General features: G+C 44.7%; 1 protein-coding gene across 1 annotated transcript; it reads left to right on the top strand.

The window, feature by feature from the left end:
- Positions 1-4,827: 4,827 nt before the first annotated feature.
- Positions 4,828-21,420, top strand: LOC144933228 (tyrosine-protein kinase receptor Tie-1-like). Its single transcript, XM_078857896.1, has 13 exons — positions 4,828-4,901; positions 9,385-9,500; positions 11,965-12,166; positions 12,838-13,046; positions 13,848-13,980; positions 14,276-14,410; positions 14,569-14,691; positions 15,261-15,475; positions 16,836-16,955; positions 17,761-17,872; positions 18,239-18,338; positions 19,116-19,215; positions 21,044-21,420. The coding sequence occupies exons 1-13, from the start codon at positions 4,874-4,876 to the stop codon at positions 21,116-21,118; spliced, it is 1,668 nt and encodes a 555-aa protein (XP_078714022.1). The 5' UTR covers positions 4,828-4,873; the 3' UTR covers positions 21,119-21,420.
- Positions 21,421-22,000: the final 580 nt, after the last annotated feature.

Genomic DNA, 22,000 nt, shown 5'->3' with positions numbered 1-22,000 from the left:
TGCTAATGAGGTGGGACAATATGTCCCGGCGGCACGCACTCGTCGTGCCTTCCGCTATGCGGGGCAAAGTTGTTTTGGCCGCACACGAACGCCTCTTGCATCTGGGGGTAAACAAAACGCTTGCTCTGCTCCAGCGTGACTATTATTGGCCGGGGATGGGGAGCGATGTGGTCAATATACTGAAGGGGTGTGTGGATTGCGCCAAACGGAAACCACCGCCCGTTGCGCCAAATCCACCGCTGCAGTCTATTCAGGTCTCGCGCACCAACGAGCTCGTTGCGCTGGATATTTTGGGGCCTTTTCCTGTCACGCCTAGGGGTAACAAGTACCTGTTGGTTGGTGTGGAATACTTTACCCGATGGCCTATGGCGTGGCCACTCGCCAACCAGTCAGCGGCGGCCGTGGCGGACGCTTTTGTCCAAGGCTACGTCTTGGACAAGGGGGCTCCCGAACGCTTGCTGACCGACCAGGGAAAGAATTTTTCGAGTAAATTGCTGCAGGAGGTGTGCGACCTTTTGGGTACTAAAAAGGTGCGTACCTCCCCGTACCACCCACAGACTGACGGGATGGTGGAGCGACTCCACAGGACTTTAACCTCCATGTTGTGCCAGCAGGTGTGCGAGGCACAGGTTGACTGGGACTTGCAGGTCCCGGGGGTCCTCGCCGCGTATAGAATGGCCCCCCACGCAGCTACGGGGTTTTCCCCATTTTATCTGATGTATGGTCGGGAGGCCGATCCGCCCATGGAGACTCAACTGGGACTTTCCGTGCCACGGCTTAATTCCAAATTGGCCGATCATATTAAATTTAACATTGCTAAACTCGCCGAGGCACGGGAGGCCGCACGGCTTAATTCGAGATCTCGGCAAGTCGCCAACGAGCGCTTGCGTGCACGGAAGTTGTCCGTGCACGATTGGAAACCGGGCGATAGCGCCTGGCTGCACTGCCCTCATGCACCTTTGGCTACGTCGCCTAAATTGTTGAGGCCATGGCGGGGACCCATGGAGGTCGTGCGGGTTGCACGCCCCCAGTGTGTTCAGATAAAATGGGGAAAGCGCCGGTGGTACGTTCACCCCTCCTGGCTGAAACCGTTCTCGCCACCATATGGCCTTCCTTTGTGTCGTGAGGACCGAGCATGTGATGTGACCGACGACCCGGGGAGGGAAATTTCTTCGCCTGATCCTCACATGTTTTCGCCTGATCCGCTCCCAGGTGTCTTGGAACTGACGGCTGCCGACCACCGGCGACCGGATCCCCGCGGCACGGCCGGTTCTTCCAGGCCCGAACCGTGCCTTCCTGGGCTGCCGGAGCCACCGGACGGTCGACAGCGTCTCGTCCCGTACGACGGACCGGCCAGGCGGACTCGCGCTAGGTCGCGCAACTTTTACTGACCGAATAAATGGGGTGGGGATGCGGGCCGACGCGGACGGAGCGTCTCGTCACTACGTTCCCCGTCCGCTCGACCGCTCTATTACCCGTTCAAGGAGCGTGCGGAAGGGGGATCGGTAGTCAAGGAGATACGGGACACGTTTTTTTTCGGAATAACTTTTATTGTGTTGCTCGTCGGTTTGTACATAGGTTGTTGTTGTGTTGTGTCGTTGTGTTGCGTTGTTGTTGTGTTACGGGGCACACTTGGGGAGTGGGGTTTTTGTTGTTGTTTTTGTTGTTGTTTAGCAGCCGGGCCGGCTGCGAGCTATGTGGGGAGGGGGTGATGTAGTGGTGATACGCGCTGGCAGTAGGGATCGTGGGGTAGCGCGTGGTGATTGGCTGTGTGTTGGTGACGCGCGCTGACGGTGAGGGATCGTAGGTCAGCGCGGGGTCATGGGTTATGTGCGCTGACACAAGCTGGAAGAAGGGATCGTGTGGCAGCGCGTGGTGATTGGTCGACTAGGGTGGGTGCTCACATCGCGGTCCGCATAGGCTCCGTCTCCTCGGAACGGCGGGCTATATAAGGCGGTGCGCGCGAGCGCTCGGGGAGTTGTTGGTGACCAGTGAAGACGGAAGACGGAGGAGGAAGAGTCGAAATCCTTTATATGCGTGGCGGCTAGAGTCCTCTCGTCCTCTGGCTTGAGATGGCTGCCACCTATGGGTTAGATGATTGTCTGCCAGTATTAAGCAATTGGTAATTAAATATTTAATTTGTTTTCCCTAAACAGTGTAAAATTTTGGAAAAAAATTTTCACGAAAATTAATTGTCACACACAACGAGTCTGTGTGGAAAATGTCAGCTCGATTGGATCACGGGAAGTGGGTTAAAAAACGAGCGAAAGATTTGCACGGTCCCAAGCAAGCAAGCGAACTTAATATAAAGGATTTAAAAATATATTCGCCTGTGGAGGACGCGGGGATCAATCCCGCGACATTTGGCATGGGAAGCGAGGGCGCTACCAACTGCGCTACTCCGCCACGGCCTGTGGAGGGCTTACGCTCTGGGCTCCTATACTGTGACGTTCAGCCAAAGCCATGAATAAGTTCTATTTGAATAAATGTAAAATAAAAAAATTTTGCCTAAAAAGTGTAAAATGTTTGAAAAAAATTTTCATGAACATTAATTGTCTCGCACAACGAGTCTGTGTGGAAAATGTCAGCTCGATTGGATCACGGGAAGTGGGTTAAAAAACGACCGGAAGATTTGCACGGTCGTAAGCAAGCAAGCAAGCACGCAAGCAAGCAAGCACGCAAGCAAGCAAGCACGCAAGCAAGCAAGCGAACTTAATATAAAGGATTTAAAAATAAAATATCACACCTGATTATGATTGCTTGTGTTGCAGTCGAAACGTCGTCAGAATTTTATTGTTTTATATTTTTGTTATTTTATTTTTTCCCTTCTACGTGACTTTACCGAAAGAACCAATACTATTAAAGGTGGCTATCATATGGAATGTTTGGCTTCAGCCAGTGTCGCAGGGTCACCGATGGAGACGACCACCGGCCCATGCCGATTCGAGCAATGATACCGTTTTGACATTGAACCAACGAGAGCTATCGACTTTACCAATTTTCCACCTTCGCACTTTGTATTTCACAGAATTTTCCGGTGCGCAAAGTGCGGTTGAAAAAACTAAAAACTCGTCTAGATGTGCAGGAGGGGGGCGCGGGAGGGGGCAGTTGGTCAGGGGCTGGAGTGGAGAGGGGTACGGGGAAGGTTTGAGTAAATCAGCTAGCAGAAGCAGTGAGGTCACAGCCATTGTGATGTCACAAGTCTCATGGAAGGAGTGAGTAGCTGGCGAATGACGTCCCTGCGGTCAGAGACCATGTGATTTCACCAAAACGAATGCAGAAAAGCAGATTGTGCTGCTAAATATAGTTTGCTTTTGAGGGCAGAGGGTGTGCATGAGTGTGTGTTCTGTGTTTGCGCGTTGTGCCCCTGTCTCTTGTTTTTCACAATACACTGCAATGTAATTTCGACCTCGAACGCAAATCTCAATAAATAACAGGATATGTCATAGAGGAACCACAGGTTGTTGGAGGAGGACATCGATCATGAAAGTGTAATGCAAATCAGAATGATGTTATAAGAGTATTATTTAAGAGTGATGGCGTAGTGGCGAGCTCATTGCGAGGTGATATCTGAACCAGATTTGCCTGGTGCTCGATCTTTACCGTTTAAAATAAACGCAGTTTTACACGCCTGATGATGCTGGATGTCAATACCAGCGAAACGCCGTATTCAACTTGTAAGTGTTGTGGATTTACTCTCCAACACACCGGTGGGCTGAAGTTGTAACTTATTGGCGCGTTTTTGACGTGACAAATCCCTTACTGGCTGTGTCGGGTGGTGTAGGGTGACGACACATTTATACTTACGCGATCTAACTCAAAAACCTTTATTATGTTTAACATAAACTCATTAACACCATTTCTAAAGTAATATTTAAGGATAAATTAATAACATCGACAGTAATTATATTGCACAAACAAGTTATACACTAAAATTTAGATTTAAAGCTTTCGTGACTACAGGGATACATATTCTTGGTTCTTTCGGTAAAGTCACGTAGAAGGGAAATAATAAAAGAATATAAAACAATAAAAATTCTCACGACGTTTCGACTGCAACACAAGCAATCATCATCAGATATGAAATCCACAGCAAGAAATAATAAGTTATACACTTTTATAATGCATAGTTCATCGACCTAGATCGTCAAATCATGGATCAAACATCACAAATGAAAGAGAACTGGAACAAATGGAAATAAACGATCCATACAAATCTGAAAAAAGACTCTTTCAAAGCACATTGATGCCTTTAAGTGAATCCAATAATTTTATTTGTCATTTAATACGTTGAAAAAAAATTCACGGTTACAATAAGTCAGTAAAATTATTTAATCTATATAGGTATGTATTTCATCATTAAATGTAAAATAAATTGGATATTTATATTCATCATCAGCATCGCCCACTAGCCATGTTCTCACGGCATAGGATGAAGCCCTCATGCAGCAGTGGATCAACAGAAGGGCTGTACGCGCACACATCACGCCTGGGCACATTGTGCTACACGTACCGATTTGTGTCGCACGTGCATTTCCCAAGTTACATGCGGTGCAGTTTACGCAGTTGACCATCCTTCGCCTGCATGCGCCACCCACTCCCGTCTCATCCCACTCCGTCACGGCTACACACCGCACTGATAACCAAACTCAAGCTCTGGCCACAACCTTATCTGCGTGCGCAGACGAGCGCCGTCAACGCTTTCTCACCTTTAGCCGACCCAGCCTCCCCACTCGCTGATCCCCACCCCGCATCACACAAAGCAGCCCGCATTATGAGTTTTGCTCCGATTTCGAACGCAGAGACAGAAACACGCTGAAGGCAGCGGGTAAACAGAGGGGAGTCTGAGCAACTCCGGCTCTCCCAAGACATCATGCTTCCCTCTTGCTTCGTTATGGCGGGTAAGTGCTACACACGCGCAAATGCACAAAGTACAGAGAGGCCTTGCCTTTAAACACCAGGTGATGCAGTCATGCCTGACTGCTGAAGAGACAGTGAAAATCGAATCCGACGTTGAAGCGTTGTTGTAATTATTCCCTGACAAGAAAGCCGTGTGGCTGAAGAAAAATGTTCAAACATACTTTTTTTAAAATGTACGTGGAGGATACAGATTGTATACTCATGTATGTTATAGTAAATTAGATGTTAACAAAAATAATTCATTTACTATAGTAGTAGTATCGTAATAAACAACTTTGAGCATGCACAATTTTGCGAACGGACCGCATCCTTGGAGTGAACATTTCGCTGGATGAGGTGCGTGCTTCGGTGCTGTTCGACAGTCCTTGGTCATCGGATACCATACCAATATGCCCAACTTATTTCTGGATAATTTTAATGACATACGACGATTGCTATGGATCAATACATACAATTAAATAAGGCAAGTGGTGACAATTTTGATTTTTTCTGGCATTTTGACATTTTAAACATTTTTCATGACATAAGCATGTTTCTTAGCAAGCAACACGAGTTAATGATGTTTTTTTTTGTATTATTGACATTGTTGTGAACACTGGAGCAGAGGTGTACATTACAGTACATTGTTCATTTACGATCTATTTCAGTGGAAATGTAACGTTTTCATGACAGTATATGCTACACGATATTAAACCATAATTACCACACTGGGCTCTTTAAAATGATCAGAAATTTTACAAGTGAAACTTAGATTTTTTTTGTTTTAAATCCAATGTTACACGCCCTGCTTTGTTTGTGCCTCTGAGCCAGTGGTGAAGATTCCACATTCCTATGGTGGGAACCAGTCCACATATAGGCTATCCACTGTGAATACACACTTAATTCACTGCATGATTGCGTTCACATATACGGTGTGTATAGCCACAGCGTTAACAGTGCTGGGTGACACTGAGCTTAGAGTGCTCGACTCACAGTCAGCAGTTTGCAAGGTGAATTATCCATTCGTGAGTTATTATCCCTCAGTTTATCATCCCTCCAAGGTCAATAAAAGAGTACCGCTTTGTGGGAGGACATGGGAAAATGGAGTTAATAAAACTCACTCAATCACCAACGTAGATGCCGTTCGTTGCCAAAGAGAAACACGCTCACACCACGGACAGGCATGCAGAACATTAACCCAATGGCATTGTTTGGAAATTGCCAAATACTGTTGTGTATGCAAAGGACCTTAGCACAATAATTCTTACCGAGGGGTCTTACATCGTAAGTAGCACCACTTACCCTTCCTTGCCTTTGGCTGGTGGAAAACGGAAGGTGGACATTTTTGCAAACTGCTATTGGCTGTTATGGCCGCTCAGAGGCCAGTTGTCAGTGATAGTGCAACAATAACTGAAATACAACATTAGCTCCTGTTTCACTCAGTGTCAATGAAGGGAGATTTTTACCCAAGGTGTATACAACTGGACACACACACACCAGTGGCCCCACCACGTCTTAATCTAGTAATCTAGCGTTGGTGTGGCAAGCGTCACGTGGATTCTACATTTATTTCCCATAAGGCAGAAATGCCCGTTTAAAGATGTCGCATGCCAAAGGGTAAGCTAACGGTTGCTGTTCACTCCAGTGTTACATCGCATTGTGACATAAATACATTCGAACATTGAAATGACACTGTTACCGAGATTTACTTTCAGGCTACATTATATATTTGTGTTCCTTTTCGTACTGGTAAAACTACGGTTTGTGCTTTTTGCATGTGATGTATTATTTGCAGACTTTGCTTACACATAGGTGCCCCCTCCATTAATTTAAACAAAAATGGCAAATGTTCTGGATAGAGGATAAATGATCAGTGATATGCTATGATTATTGTGCTTTGAGAGAGTGGATTCAACAACTCAGTAGTGCACTCCGTTGACATGAATCAAATGCAGCTACTCTTTTTTTTATTCCCACTTAAATATACTTTTTTTAACAACTTATTCTGTTAGCAGTTTCATAACCAAATTTGATCAGTTACCAAACAAAAAACTGCTGAATTATCAATTCCTGACATCTTGCTGGAGCCAGATACCTCTAAGAGCCAGTTATATGTATTCCTCTCAAGTACACTATTGTGACATTGGTGAGCACAATATCAGCGAGGATTATCATGTTATAACATATTAATTATCAGTTTGTTTGCATGTTCACCACAAGTACGTGTGATGAATACAGACTTAATGCAGACTTTATTTCTTTCAAAAGGTATATATTTGGTGTTTGAGCATCTTATCAAATTTTTTATTAACATATTCTTATTTTTCATATTATATTATAATGTTGCAACAGTCCTGTAGGGTTGGGGCGGGGCTGGAGAAATGGTTGAACCCCTCACTGATGAGGCCACAGGACCCCTTTCCAAATTCTTAACATTTGTTTAAAGTAACGTCTGGAGAAGCAAGCAAGTCAGCTACAAGACCAAACTGACTGTCTTAAGAACATGCATGTTCAGTACAGCTTTGTATGCCTGCGAGACTTGCACATTAAAAAAGACTGACAGGGACAAAATGTATTGCTACAGAAGGATACTGCATCTAAGCTGGAACCAAAGCGTGACTAATGTAGAAGTGAGAAAAATGTTGCACATAGAAGAAGACCTGATGATGCGGGCAGTGATGATAAGGAAACTGGCACTATATGGACACATATGTAGGATGAACAACAACACGAAAATGAAGAGTGTTGATCATAAAAAAGGAATGGGACTGGAAAGAGAGGAAGACCTAAGAGAGAAAGGCTTGATGACCACATAAGAGATTGGTGATAGAATGAGTTGGCACTACTTTAGCATATTGGCACTACAAGACAGAGGAAAGTGGAAACAAATGATGAAGTGAGCAGTGGACACCTACGGACTATCTGCCCATGGATCGTGATGATGATGAAAGTTTAAATTTCGATTTAAAGCTTTCGCTTTCGTGACTGCAGGGATTCATCTTCTTGGTTCTTTCGGTAAAGTCACGTAGAAGGGAAGTAATAAAATAATAAAAACAAAACATAATAAAATAATTCTCACGAATTTCTTCACCTGAGGACGGCTGCTTGCGTTGTGGCCGAAACGTCGTGAGAATTATTTTATTATGTTTTGTTTTTATTATTTTATTACTTCCCTTCTACGTGACTTTACCGAAAGAACCAAGAAGATGATGAAAGTTTGTTTAACATTGACTATGTCATGAACCCCCTCAGCTTTAGTATGAACCACTTTAAACATGGTCACGCTATAGAGTTGTTTTGCTATATTAATATGGAAGTATCATTTGCATGTATGGCATATGAAACCTTGGTGAGTTTAACATTATTCGCAGGTGTATGCATGTACTGTATGTGTATATGCAAAACAGATGTATGTTTCTCATTGTGGATTAAGTCAGCTCATTATCCAGTCAGGGTCAATAAAATGAGGACCAATTAGTGGGCAGTCGTTCATATTTGTCATTTTGAATGACCACTTCGTGGCAATATCGAGTTTCCAGCATTGGAAACTGTAGCAACTTCGATTATTTATATTATAATAATGATAATCCATGATCTATCCACTATTGTATAAAGGCCTCCCCAAACTGTTGCAATTATATTTTGACTTAAAACTTTCGTGACTCAGGAATTCATGTTCTATGGTTCTTTCGGTAAAGTCACATAGATAAAAGAAAAAAAAATAACAATAAAATAATAGAAATGAAAATAAAGTTTATAAAAAATAATCAAAATACGACGACCACTTGTGTTGCGATCGAAACGTCGTGATATTTGTATTATTTTTATTCACTTCATTTTCATTTTCATTATTTTATCGTTATTTTTTCTATCTACGTGACTTTACCGAAAGAACCATAGGATATGTTGCTATTATTTAAACGTTTACATTTCAAAGGCTTTGTTGGCAATGGTTTTATGATCAGAAAACAAACCAACATTTTATATTACAAATGGCGTTATTTTCCAGACACAACAATTATAAAATGTTCCATCCAGCAACATGTAACAATGACCATTCATCTGCCTTTTTCCATACATTACGAATATAGCCTACAGTGTTACATTCTCATTTTATGAATAAACTAGCAGCCCGCCTGCCCTTTTGGGAGTGTTTGTCCATCCCCCCCTCCAGCCAGCAAAACCTGTGTTCAATACTGTCGAGTACGATAAAATGGAGCGTGGGCTCCGGGTAGAGGGTAAATGAAAAGTGGTGGAAAACAATTTCAGTTATATCATTGCCTACTTTACAGGATGGGAGATATTTTGAATCGAAGCGAATGGTGGTGATTGTGATGGTGATAATGGTGGTGGGGATTGTAACAACTTTCATGATGATGATGACAAAACCGACTTGTTACGTTTGTTTTAGAATCGATGGTCGTGACATGCTTTGTGATGATGGTGATGTCGACCATGATGATGATGTTGTGTTCTGACCCTCAGTGATCCTGCTGAAGGCTGCTGCGTCCACCAGGCCGACATCTCAAGTACAAGCCGGGGAAACGGCCAAATTAACGTGCAAGGACGCGACAGAATTTAAATATGTGAAGTGGTTGAAGGTGAAACATAGACGCGACTCATTACACATCAACACACGGCGTGTTGCACACCACATGCCGCAGAATATACAACATGCAGCATTACAATATACAACATGCAGTATTACAATATACAACATGCAGCATTACAATACACAACATGCAGCATTACAATACACAACATGCAGCATTACAATACACAACATGCAGTATTACAATATACAACATGCAGCATTACAATACACAACATGCAGTATTACAATATACAACATGCAGCATTACAATACACAACATGCAGTATTACAATATACAACATGCAGTATTACAATACACAACATGCAGTATTACAATATACAACATGCAGCATTACAATATACAACATGCAGCATTACAATATACAACATGCAGCATTACAATACACAACATGCAGTATTACAATATACAACATGCAGCATTACAATATACAACATGCAGCATTACAATATACAACATGCAGTATTACAATATACAACATGCAGTATTACAATATACAACATGCAGTATTACAATATACAACATGCAGCATTACAATACACAACATGCAGCATCACAATATACAACATGCAGCATTACAATACACAACATGCAGCATTACAATACACAACATGCAGTATTACAATATACAACATGCAGCATTACAATATACAACATGCAGCATCACAATATACAACATGCAGTATTACAATATACAACATGCAGCATTACAATATACAACATGCAGCATTACAATACACAACATGCATTATCACAATATACAACATGCAGTATTACACAACATGCAGTACTACAATATACAACATGCAGCATCACAATATACAACATGCAGCATACAATATACAACATGCAGTATTACAATACACAACATGCAGCATTACAGTATACAACATGCAGCATACAATATACAACATGCAGCATTACAATATACAACATGCAGCATCACAATATACAACATGCAGCATTACAATATACAACATGCAGTATTACAATATACAACATGCAGCATTACAATACACAACATGCAGCATCACAATATACAACATGCAGTATTACAATACACAACATGCAGTATTACAATATACAACATGCAGTATTACAATACACAACATGCAGTATTACAATATACAACATGCAGTATTACAATATACAACATGCAGCATTACAATATACAACATGCAGCATTACAATACACAACATGCAGTATTACAATACACAACATGCAGTATTACAATACACAACATGCAGTATTACAATACACAACATGCAGTATTACAATACACAACATGCAGCATTACAATACACAACATGCAGTATTACAATACACAACATGCAGTATTACAATACACAACATGCAGTATTACAATATACAACATGCAGTATTACAATATACAACATGCAGTATTACAATACACAACATGCAGTATTACAATACACAACATGCAGCATTACAATATACAACATGCAATACTACAATATACAACATGCAGCATCACAATACACAACATGCAGCATTACAATATACAACATGCAGCAGTATTTGAAAAAACGCGCCCCCCGCATAAATATGCGGACTTTGGCTGATTTTGCGTGGAATCTTGCGATCGCATAATCGCGTTTTTCTGGAGGGACTGATTAGGAAGCCACTGGAGCTACATTTACACTTTTAAGTCGAGACGTAAAACGATTATCTTTAAAACATTTTTGTTTTGTGTTTAGTTGTCCTTCCCCCGCACCTCCGATCAGCACGGTAGGATACGTACGGTGTTAAAGCAGTTCTACATGCACACACGCGTGACCACACAGCATGTAGTCGTCAGTCATCGACGTGCAGACTGAGGCCAAGGGTGGAAAAAACCTCGATTTTTTTTGTGCGAATTTTGTCGGGTTATTGGTTTAGTTAAAAAAATTATTTTGTCGAAAAAACCCCCCACGGTTTTAATCTGGCAAGTCAAGTTGTCGTCAATCGGCGCCAGAGTCATCGGATTCGCTGTCCTCTTCGAACATCTCGACCGCGCCGGCGAAGAGGTCGTGAATGTTGCTCTTGACGAAGACGACCTTCTACACCGACTTCACGCTCGGGCTGCTCCTCAGCTCAGAGTGAACGAAGGCCGTGGTGGAGAAGTTCCTCTCGGATGCGGCACTGGACGTGGCAATGCTGGACAGCTTGACGGCGATCGTTTGCAAGCTCGACTTAGCTTCCGAGATTTGATAAGATGTTGGGTTCATTGTGACGCCACTCGACATGCACCGCACACCTCCCCACGCAGCTACACGTGCAGTCCCACTGCGGTACACCGGGAGTTGCCACCTCTCCTGCTTTTCCCTGGATCATAATGCACCACTCAAGGCAATGCATTTACAGGCAGTTCTCCCCTCTCTCGGTTTTTGTTGCTGCACCTCAGCGAAACTGTGCATGATGCGACACGTATTTGTGAATGCGTGCGTGCAGGACGGTAAGCGGCTCCTCTACGCAAAGAAAGATGACGTGACGATCGACTGGCCTCACCTCAAGCACCTGGCCACACAACCGTGGACAAAGTGGCGCGTGCTAACGATCCCCAACGTGTCGCTCACGCACGCCGGAAATTACACCTGCCAGATCGACATCGACGACTCCTTCCACTCCACCACCACCTTGCTAACCGTCATAGGTCAGAACACAATGTTTTGTGCTGGGGTTTTATAGCTGAGAATCGCAAATTATCACGCTGGACGACAATACAGGAAACCTGGGTTTGATTTTGCAGCTCTTGCACTTTTGCGGAAAGCGGAATGTCTGAGACTTTCCTGGGCCTCAATTGAGCTTTAACAGAGTACTTGTTACTGAGCGAAGCGCGGAGACACACGTGGACTCTGCTACTTGTTTAACATTAGTCAATGTCCGTACAGTGTTGCACGTTTCACGTCAACAAAGGTGTCTCAGAGCACTTGGCATTAAATAAAATGTACATGAATTTACACGCACAACACAAAATATTCCACATGTAGTTGAACATAAAGCAACGTGTAATAAGGCAATATAAATGTAAAACAAATGACACATTTGATTATGATTACGACAAATTAATAAAGTATTTGTATAATAACAGTAATAGCAGATTCTCAGCTCACCTCGTGTATTTGTACTAAATTACAGATGCATCCGAAGAGGTAGCTTTATAGAAGAAAAAAATAATCTATGCCGCTTAAATGGCTTCCCCAGAAAATGGTACTTATTGTATCCACCTTGGAGGGATGATAGGCCGAGTCAACCCACAACCAAGATTTTGATTAATGTATTCTTAGAGAGTGCTGATAGCAACGTCCTAACCCCCATCCACAGAGAGGCAAATGACGACGCCAGGCCCGGCGTCGACCGTGAGGTCCCCGCTACCCGTCCAGGATGGCCGCAACACGACGAGGGCTAAAGCGGTGGCGCCGGAGATGCACGGCCCAGTCACCAGCAGCGTCATGAAGTTCTCCCTCCTCGCCGTCGGCCTTGCGCTTGCCATCACGTGGATCGCGTGCGCCGCTTTTGCGGTCTTCAAGAAGGTACGGCCACGTCCAAGCCTCTCTCTGTAGCTTGGGCAGTCATCGCGCGCTGCCAAAGGGGCTGAGAGAGAACGTCTCTCACCCACTGTGGGCATTGCTGGGGAGTAATGTGCATGTCAAATTGCCAAAGCAGGTACTTGTAATCATGCATGATGTTATTTAGTTTTAAACATGTAATACAATTTATGTTGTTCAGTACTCTTTTATCCTTGTTTTTACCCCGATTGTGCCATCAGCCTGACGTCACAATGTGAGGCATCCTTTCGGATCTCTGACAGAGCAGTGCAACCCTTTCTGTTGGAGAATGGCCCACGGAAGTGGATATCACAGAGCTTCCTCTGAGATCCCTTCAAGTGATACTCGGGTCCACATCAATCAATAAGACCAATCAATGATCCATACTAATCAATGAGACCAATCTATAAATAACAGATACTTATTTATAATTTTTTATCAGTTACATATAAATTCATCTCCGTTACATTTTCATAAATATGGTTGAAGAACCCTGTCCGATGTAGGGTTGCAACTTGTTCTGGTTTTCCCAGGAACATCTTCTCGTGGTAGCTGTCCTGGGAAATCTAAAAGTCTTTTCGGGACATAAAAAATCCTGGTTATCATCAAGTGTGTGATTAATACATCCCTCACGACAATGTATTTGCAGTCGGTTCTCCCCTCCTCCGGCACTGTGAGCTATTCGTCTCCCGTGATGAGTGCCAATCTGTTGTACCGAAGAGGAGGAGACCCTAGCCATGTGGCGCGGCTTGTTACCAAGCTCACGGAGCGCGCTGATGTCCGCAGGTGCTGCAGCCCAGGCAGAAGAAGGTGGCAGAGGCACTGAGGCTGCTGGGAGGGAACCACAGCCTCACGGTGGTGGGGGGAGTGCCGGTGGAGGGGGTTTACGCACCTCGCGACCTCGCCGACCCGGAGAGGGGTCAGTCCACACCGCTGCAAAGACACACTCGCACGTTCACACATTAACCCAAGCTGCTGACATAATCATCATCGCCCACTCTTACAGTAAAATAGCTTTTTTGTTATTTGTTTCAATAATAAAAGTAATTTAAGCAATAATAAAAAGTAATCGTCTCGTGTACGCCAAGTCGCAGTAATTTAGTTATACTCTGCTAGCGGAGCAATGACGCAGGATTAATGCTCTTTACTGCTAACCACCGTCGTGTTTAATCGAACGATGCGCTGGCTGCGTGCGGCCCCGTGTGCGAGCGCAGACTTGCTGATTCCTGCTCACCGCCTGACTCTCGGCCACTCGCTGGGCTCGGGAGAGTTCGGCCTGGTGCTCGAGGGGCACGTGAAGGATGGCAGCCTATGCGGACAGACGCGTGTCGCCGTCAAGATGCCACTCGGTGCGCGACACAGCAGTCCACGGCGTGTTCCCACCTTCGACCGCCGCTCTGTCGTCACATGTGATTGTCGGCCACTGTCTCTTCGAGCGGCGTGTCCTGCCCTCGCCCGCTTACTAATCTCTGGCCCCGTTTGTTGCGCCCGAACCGCCCGGTGTTAGACGAGGGCGAGCAGTCTCGGGCAGAGCGGTGGCAGCGGTTTGAGCGGGAGGTGCGGGTGATGCTGCACGCGGGCACGCACCAGAACGTTCTCGCCTGCCTGGGCTACAGCAAGGCACCCAACGGTACGGGATTGCCCGCACAAACACAAATATTCCCCAAAGAGCCTTTAGCAGACGGTTGGAGAAAGTGCTATCAGCGAGCAGCTATGAAGGACGAAGCTGTGCACGAGGTAGCATTGTGGTCTGGACCACACCCTTATGCCTTTGTTTCCCCGATATTGATGTTTACACACCGCACAAGATACACATTTTAGGCTTCGTCGACCAATGAGAGGCCCACGACTGGTTGTAATATAAGCCACTAATATTAGCCGTGGTCGGGAATCGAATTAAAATCACCCGAATCGAAGCTCAGTGCGCTGACCACCACGCTCCCGCTGCCCACACATCGGCACGTGCACCACACTTCACCACACTGGTCAGTGCGGGTTTATGCAGGTGGGCAAAATAGACATGGGACCACAGAAGTACAGTACAACACCGAATGTTGCTGTACTGCCCTGTGCTGACTGACACCCACTGGCTCTCCCCATAGGAATTTAGAATTGTCATCAATTTGTCCAGGGCTACCAATGCAGATGAGGGGCGTCCCGTTGCTAACCTCGTCACTTAGACTTGTCACTGCGTTTCAGGTTTTCCCATGGCCATTCTGGAGCTGGCTCCCGGTGGCAACCTGCAGACGTTCCTGCGTGAGTGCCGGGGTCACGTAACGTCGAGGCCGGGCCAGGCTGCCTATGCCGCTGGCAGCTGGGCCAGGGCCGGCAGAGGCTCGGGTCTGAGTGGACAGGATTTCGCCCTGATCGCACGCGGGGTGGCGCACGGGATGGCCCACCTCACCAGGCAGCGTGTGAGTGTTACATGCACGCGCCCTGATGTGCCCACCACAAGCACAAAGGTCGCCCGTATAGCCTGTAACAGACTGTTGGGGCAAGTGCTGTTAGCGAGCACCTATAAAGGCCGGCATGACGCACGAGGCGGTGGGTGGCCAGCATCACGCCCGCCCACCTTTGTCTCCCTAGTGGTGATGTTTACACACTGCACCAGGTACTCATTTAAGGCTGAGTCGACCTATGGGAGACCCAGAACCGGGTTAGATAGTCTTTACTGGTCTTGGCCATGAGCGGGAATCGAAATTCATATCTTTAATATAAAATTAATGACATTTAATTTTTCACATGGCCTAAACACATGTTTTATTTTTACATTGTATTTGGTCTGCAACAATGTAATTACCGAGTAATTATTTAAAGTAACCCTTTGCTCTGGCGCCATGATATACAGCATGGAAGGCGCAGATCGAATAATAACGGATGATTCTGGTTCCCATTGAGACCTAAAGACCAGTGGCATAGCCTCGCAGTGCTATGTGATGAGAAGCAGAGGGCAGTGCAGAAAATAAATCCATTGTTGTCCTGTACTTCTGTGATCCTATGCCTTTGCTTCCCGCCTTTATCCAAGCCGAATTGACCAGCGTGATGAATCTTGATTTGAAGCTTTCGTGACTGCAGGAATACATATTATTTGGTTCTTTCGGTAAAGTCACGTAGGTATAATGCTAAAATTTCTCCCTAATCTCTCTTTTCCTAATCTCCCCCATTAACACAACTGACGTGCTTGCGTCCGGGGATGGAATTCCTTTCCCGCTCAGACCCCGCTTGCTTGCCCATCGCCACATAAATAACCTCTTGTTGTTGTAACAGCTCTCTCGCTGGTTCAGCACTTCCACTGCTGGATTATTTTTTTTGCCTGAGGACGACCGCTTGTGTTGCGATCGAAACATCGTGATATATTATTTTTTGTTTTATTTTTATACCTACGTGACTTTACCGAAAGAACCAAAGAGGTCAGCGTGATGAAGTGCGGTCAAATAGCCCCCACGACCCACACAAAGTATTGAGGCCCTTATCCATTGGTGGATTGAAAAAAGGGTGGTAGAGGTACAAGAGGAGCCTGGAGACAATATGAAGTTTCCCTAGCAGCAGTTTGCAGCGACATACATTGGAATAAATATCTTCCAAAGTGTAATGCTCTCGTGACTGAGGACGTTCAGGAAGGAGGTGTATTGATGCTGGAGAGATGAAGGGCTTAGCCAGTGGCCAACTAAGATTTGAAATTGCATCCTGTCGTTAGTAGGCTGAGCACTCTGCCCCATGGCAAGCAAGCAAGACGCTTGACGTTGTGTGTGCTTTGTGGTTTGTGCTGTGCAGCTGGTGCATGGAGACGTGGCCACGCGGAACATTCTGATCGGACAGAGCCTCGCACAGTGCAAGGTGTCCGACTTCGGGCTCGCACGCCTTGAGGACGAGCCCGAGCACATCCACGCGCAGGTTTGCCTGCACCACGTCTTGTCTGTCACGTGCTCTGTCAGTGTCTGTCATGTGCTTGCTCAGTGTCTGTCATGTATTTACTCACTGTCTGTTATGTACTTGTTCAATATCTTTGGTTGTGTTAATTCAGAATCCATATAATAAATATATTTAGCATCTGTATCTGTGTCAACTGCAGCTTTGGACAATGGTGTTATTTTTAACCCCGCCACCTCTGGCTGTACTGTGCTCATTTTAATGCGAGGTGTCCCTTGGAAAGCACTCGAACACAAAAAGATCCCCGTCCAGAAATGATGAGTGGGTTGAGAGTAATACTAATCATTTAGATTTATTTGTAAGGCACCTTCCACTAATGTTTCAAGGCACTTTGTAATAATAAGGTTAAGGAAAGGCCAAGTGAGCAGGAGAACTAAATAGAATAAACGGACGAGTAGGTGTATTATTAAGTGAATGAAGAAGGTTCATTATTACATTTCGATGTGAAAATTATCTGCGGGAAGATGACACAATACAAGCCACTAAAAGTAATTGGTCAAGTGGCTTCAATGAAACAAATATAAACATGGGCTGTCAAAGTATTGACCAGGATACCCTGCAGATGCACGTAACATAATGTGATATTTTGAAGTGAAAGTGTGGGCCTCAGACATATGCTGTGTGTGTTTAAGCGAGTGCAACGAACAGTTACACATCACCTTTGATAAGTACGGTTGGCTAAATACGGTGCGAAATAAGTTCAACGTGCATACATGCATACGTGTGTGTGTGTGCTTACGCGAACGTGTGCTGTGTGCACGTACGGCAGGCTCGGGTGCCATTCCGCTGGTACCCCCCTGAGTACTTCTCATTGCGTAGCTACACGCGAGCGGGCGACGTGTGGGCCTACGGAGTGCTGCTGTGGGAGCTCGTCAGCTTTGGTACGCACCGTCGCACACACACTGCCGCATGCACATGGCACACTCTGTATTGGCTTCGTAACGGCATTGCTGGTGATGGTGAGAGTCAGGATGATGAAGGCAATGTTGCCAAATACTTCTATTGAATATGGTAGTGTTGTGGACAGCGCTGCTCTGGTGATGTATATGACAAGAATATTGTTGCCACCGGTGGTGATGTTGACAATTGTGCTGTTTCTGGTGATGTTAGTATGATGATGGCAATGATGTCGGTGACAGCGCTGCTGATGATGTTGTTGGTGACATTGATGACGGCAATTTTGACAGCGCTGTTGCTCATGATTATAGTGATGGTGGTTATGATTCTCTTTCTCTCTATTCACACAGCCTACACTCCGTATGCGAACATTACGTGCCACGTGATGCTGGGCACGCGGTTGTTGCAGGGACATCGCCTGGCCCGACCACCACACTGCAGCCTTGCCATGTACGTGTGCACGCGCGTGTGTGTGTGTGTGCATGGGCATTCTTTTGCCTGTGAGTCTGCATGTGGAGACCTGAGATTCAGTTTGTTAAAGTGATGCAGCTGAGCGCCATTGCATTATCGGCCGGAGCGGTGACCCAAATGATGCGGTGCACATAAATAAAGTTTCGGTAGTTGCATGGACCAGAGAACGTAGTAGGCAGGTGTTAGAAGGGACAGTGGCTGGTGGTCAAGACTAACAATGAAATAACAGGCAAGGGAGGGAACTCGTCAGAGAGGACATTCACCGTGGAGATGGAGCGATGAAATCAGCTCATGTGCAGGTGCTGGGTGGAGCATTACATCACAGGACTGGCTTGGGGAGGCTGATGATGATGATGGAGCGCATAGAAAAGTTCCAAGTGACAAGTGCGTTGATAGCACAGGTGCTCTTGTGTATTCTCGCAATTTGTTGGTATCACACTGCCACTTGGTATATGGAATGTGTCACAACATTAGCCAAGGTTGTGTGTGTGTAATTTACCTGGGGTATTAATCAAAAGCCATGCAATGGTTTGGTGACTGATTGCCGGAAGGACACGGGAGCAGTAGCCCCACTATGCTCACAGCATATGTGGATGCCACTTGCGTACTTGGGAATCTTCTGCTGAAGCAGGTCACTCCGCCCTGTTGCAGGAGCTATGAAGCGAGGTCGGGTGAGAGGTGGCATTGGCAATGATCTGGCTGTGACGAGCTCTCTTGTGCGCATGGGGACCTCAACGGTGTCTCTCTGCCGTTCAGGTACGACCTGATGATGCGCTGTTGGGAGGGGAACCCCCAGCGCCGCCCAGACTTCCAGGAGGTTGCCCGCACCCTGCACACCATCGCCAACTCCCAGCAGGTGAGACCACTACGCAGAGCGCGACGCTTTCCACTCGCATAGTCAGCGCCGTGTTACGGTTATTGGGGCCCCAGGATTGTTTGACAATTGGAGGGCCCTTTTTGGATAATCAATTCCTTCCCTTTACTTATTTTACCACCACCCACATACAAAATACGAAACACGACATTATTATTTACCTTCGTTATTTCAGTAATAGTTTTCAAATGTGGCATACGAATTGTAAAGCGAAGTCAAAAGTTAACACCAACAGGACTATTATTGATTTGAAGCTTTTGTGACTGCAGGAATTACTCTTTGGTTCTTTTAGTAAAGTCACGTAGAAAGAAATTAAATTAAATAATAGAATACGACGTTTTGATTGCAACACAAGCAGTCGTCATCAGGTCGAACTAAATTTGAGAGAGAGAGAGACAAAACACAGATACGGAGACACACAGACAGACACACAAGCAGAGAGAAACAACACAGAGACACACAGAGAGATGCACAACTGTGTCTATGTTGTGTGTCCCTGTGTGTCTCTGTGTTGTCTTTCTCTGTTTGTGTGTCTGTCTGTGCGCCTCCGTGTCTGTGTTTTGTCTCTCTCTCAAATTTAGTTCGACCTGATGACTGCTTGTGTTGCAATCAAAACGTCGTATTCTATTATTTAATTTATTTTCTTTCTACGTGACTTTACCGAAAGAACCAAAGAGTAGGACTATTATTATTTTGGCCCACAACAAAGTAATGCTTTGCCTTTAATTACAACATTTTATGCAGGATGTATCATTCATTGTATGTCATGGAGAGGAATTGACCTCCAGTTGCTTAGATCATAGTGCACTTGAAAAACCTTCCACCAATCTCCACCTTATATACATCACACTCTGTACTTTGCACACTATGCACCTCGACCTTAAGACACCATGCTGCACTGTTGACTTACAGCTAGGCCGTAGCCATGGAGTCAACATCGGGGGGGACCAAATCTTCCACGGTGTCTGGGGGTCCCAACCCAGAAAAATATCTAAAGTTGAAAACTAATTTCCTGCCTAAAATATTCAAAAATTCACTAACACATGGGATGGACTCTTTTTTTACCAAAATGTCGAATAGTGTATTGTATTACATTGCTCTGTTTTAACTTTTTTTACCATGTCTTGTTTCATTGTATGTAATGGCAGAGATTAGGGATTAATAAAATACAACCATAACCACAATCATATAAACAGAAATCTATGCATTGATTTATATGAAGACAAGTCCAGATGTTGTGGCCAAGGTATAGCAAATTGTTGTTTTTATTTCCATAGCATAGCAATTGTTTTTTTATAGCAATATATATTGGATGTGTCCCCTCCAATATATATTATAATTACGGCCTTGCCACACCTTGTTAAATTTATCGCGTGCGTGATTACGTGACGAGGGGTGGTACTGTGGTTCGCGCATTGTGATCCCGGACCTTGGATAGCGAGTGATACTTGAACTGGTCCTGGGACTCCCCTCGGTCAACTCAACCTTAAAATAAGTACCGGGTACAGTGTGTAAATATCAGCATTGGGGAGACGAAGGTGACCAGGTATGCTGCTGGCCACTCACCCTCTCATGTACAGTACTATGCTGGCCTTCACAGGTGCTTTCTAAAAAGCACTTGCCCCAAGTCTGAATGGCTACAGGGAGAAGCTAAGTTTTTATAATTGTGTACTTAGGTAATGCGTTTATTTGTGCATACAGTAATGCGCGTGATGTATGCAACATCAATGTGTAATTGCAGATTAATATGTGCGACGTGCATCTTTGTGTAATGTATTGATGCGTGTGTTCGTATTTGTGTTCAATTCAGGACTATGTCAATATGGCCGCCTTCAATGCAGAGGGCTACGTGGACCTGGCCCCACAACCTGGCGAGAAGCTGTGAAGAAGCCCATCCGTTCTCAGGCCAACTATGTTCAGCTAATTCAATTGATTTGATTTTATTAATTTCAATGCTCAAAACTCAGAAATAAAAAGGGGTAGTGTTTATCTAAGCAAAATATGTCCATTACAAGAACAGAAACGATCAATGAATGAGGGCCGCGACCACAATACCGCATGATGGTGTTATATCCCACGTCTGTAAAAAAGAGCTTCACAGCTCATAGGATTTCTCCAGGATAGATAAAGATTCTGAGGATAAATACACCTCATACTTTGTTAATTTGTATAAATTGATCATTAAGGTAAACGTGTAATTAGATTACTTTACTTTGAAAATACCAAATATCAAATTAGTTTACATTACTGCACTTCTACAGTCTTTACGAGTTGTTAATTTGGTGACCGATTGAATAATAATCCTCCAAATAGACGTCGCGCATGATTGGATCTATGATCTAAAGGTAGTGCAAAATTGACCTACGTATTATAGAAGTGGATTAGTTGAATTTGCGAGTGTCTTTTAATAACTGTGCATCAGGCAACTGCAATGATGTATTGATACAATTGAAGTTCTGACACTCAATAGCCATGCATCAGATTGTGCAAAATTCGATAATTTCCAATTACTGGTCATTATTTGCTCATAAAAATCTCGTGCATTTATACTAATTGGTGGGGGGGACAGTGAATGTTAAATGTCTACTGTGAATTGCGACTACTGTATTGTGATTGAAATGGGACCAATGTAATTGGCTCTTATTTTCTCTTCGAATGTCTAAGCCTGTACTCAAGGTTGTAAACCACGTGTTTACACCACTTGTGGTGTATCTATGCATTTAGTACTTAAGTGTCGAGTTTTTACCTCGAAGCATAAATGTGGTAA

The sequence above is a fragment of the Lampetra fluviatilis genome, chromosome 7 (assembly GCF_964198595.1).
Source record: "Lampetra fluviatilis chromosome 7, kcLamFluv1.1, whole genome shotgun sequence".
Lineage (NCBI taxonomy): Eukaryota > Metazoa > Chordata > Hyperoartia > Petromyzontiformes > Petromyzontidae > Lampetra > Lampetra fluviatilis.
Note: the sequence above shows the minus strand (reverse complement) of the source record. Positions and strands in the feature narration are given on the sequence as shown.

Excerpts from the sequence above, each read along its gene's own strand:
- LOC144933228 (XM_078857896.1), top strand. The coding sequence starts at position 4,874 with ATGCTTCCCTCTTGCTTCGTTATGGCGG. Across the intron at positions 12,167-12,837 it reads CACCTTGCTAACCGTCATAG|AGAGGCAAATGACGACGCCA; the intron begins GTCAGAACACAA and ends CCCCATCCACAG. Across the intron at positions 13,981-14,275 it reads CCTCGCCGACCCGGAGAGGG|ACTTGCTGATTCCTGCTCAC; the intron begins GTCAGTCCACAC and ends GTGCGAGCGCAG.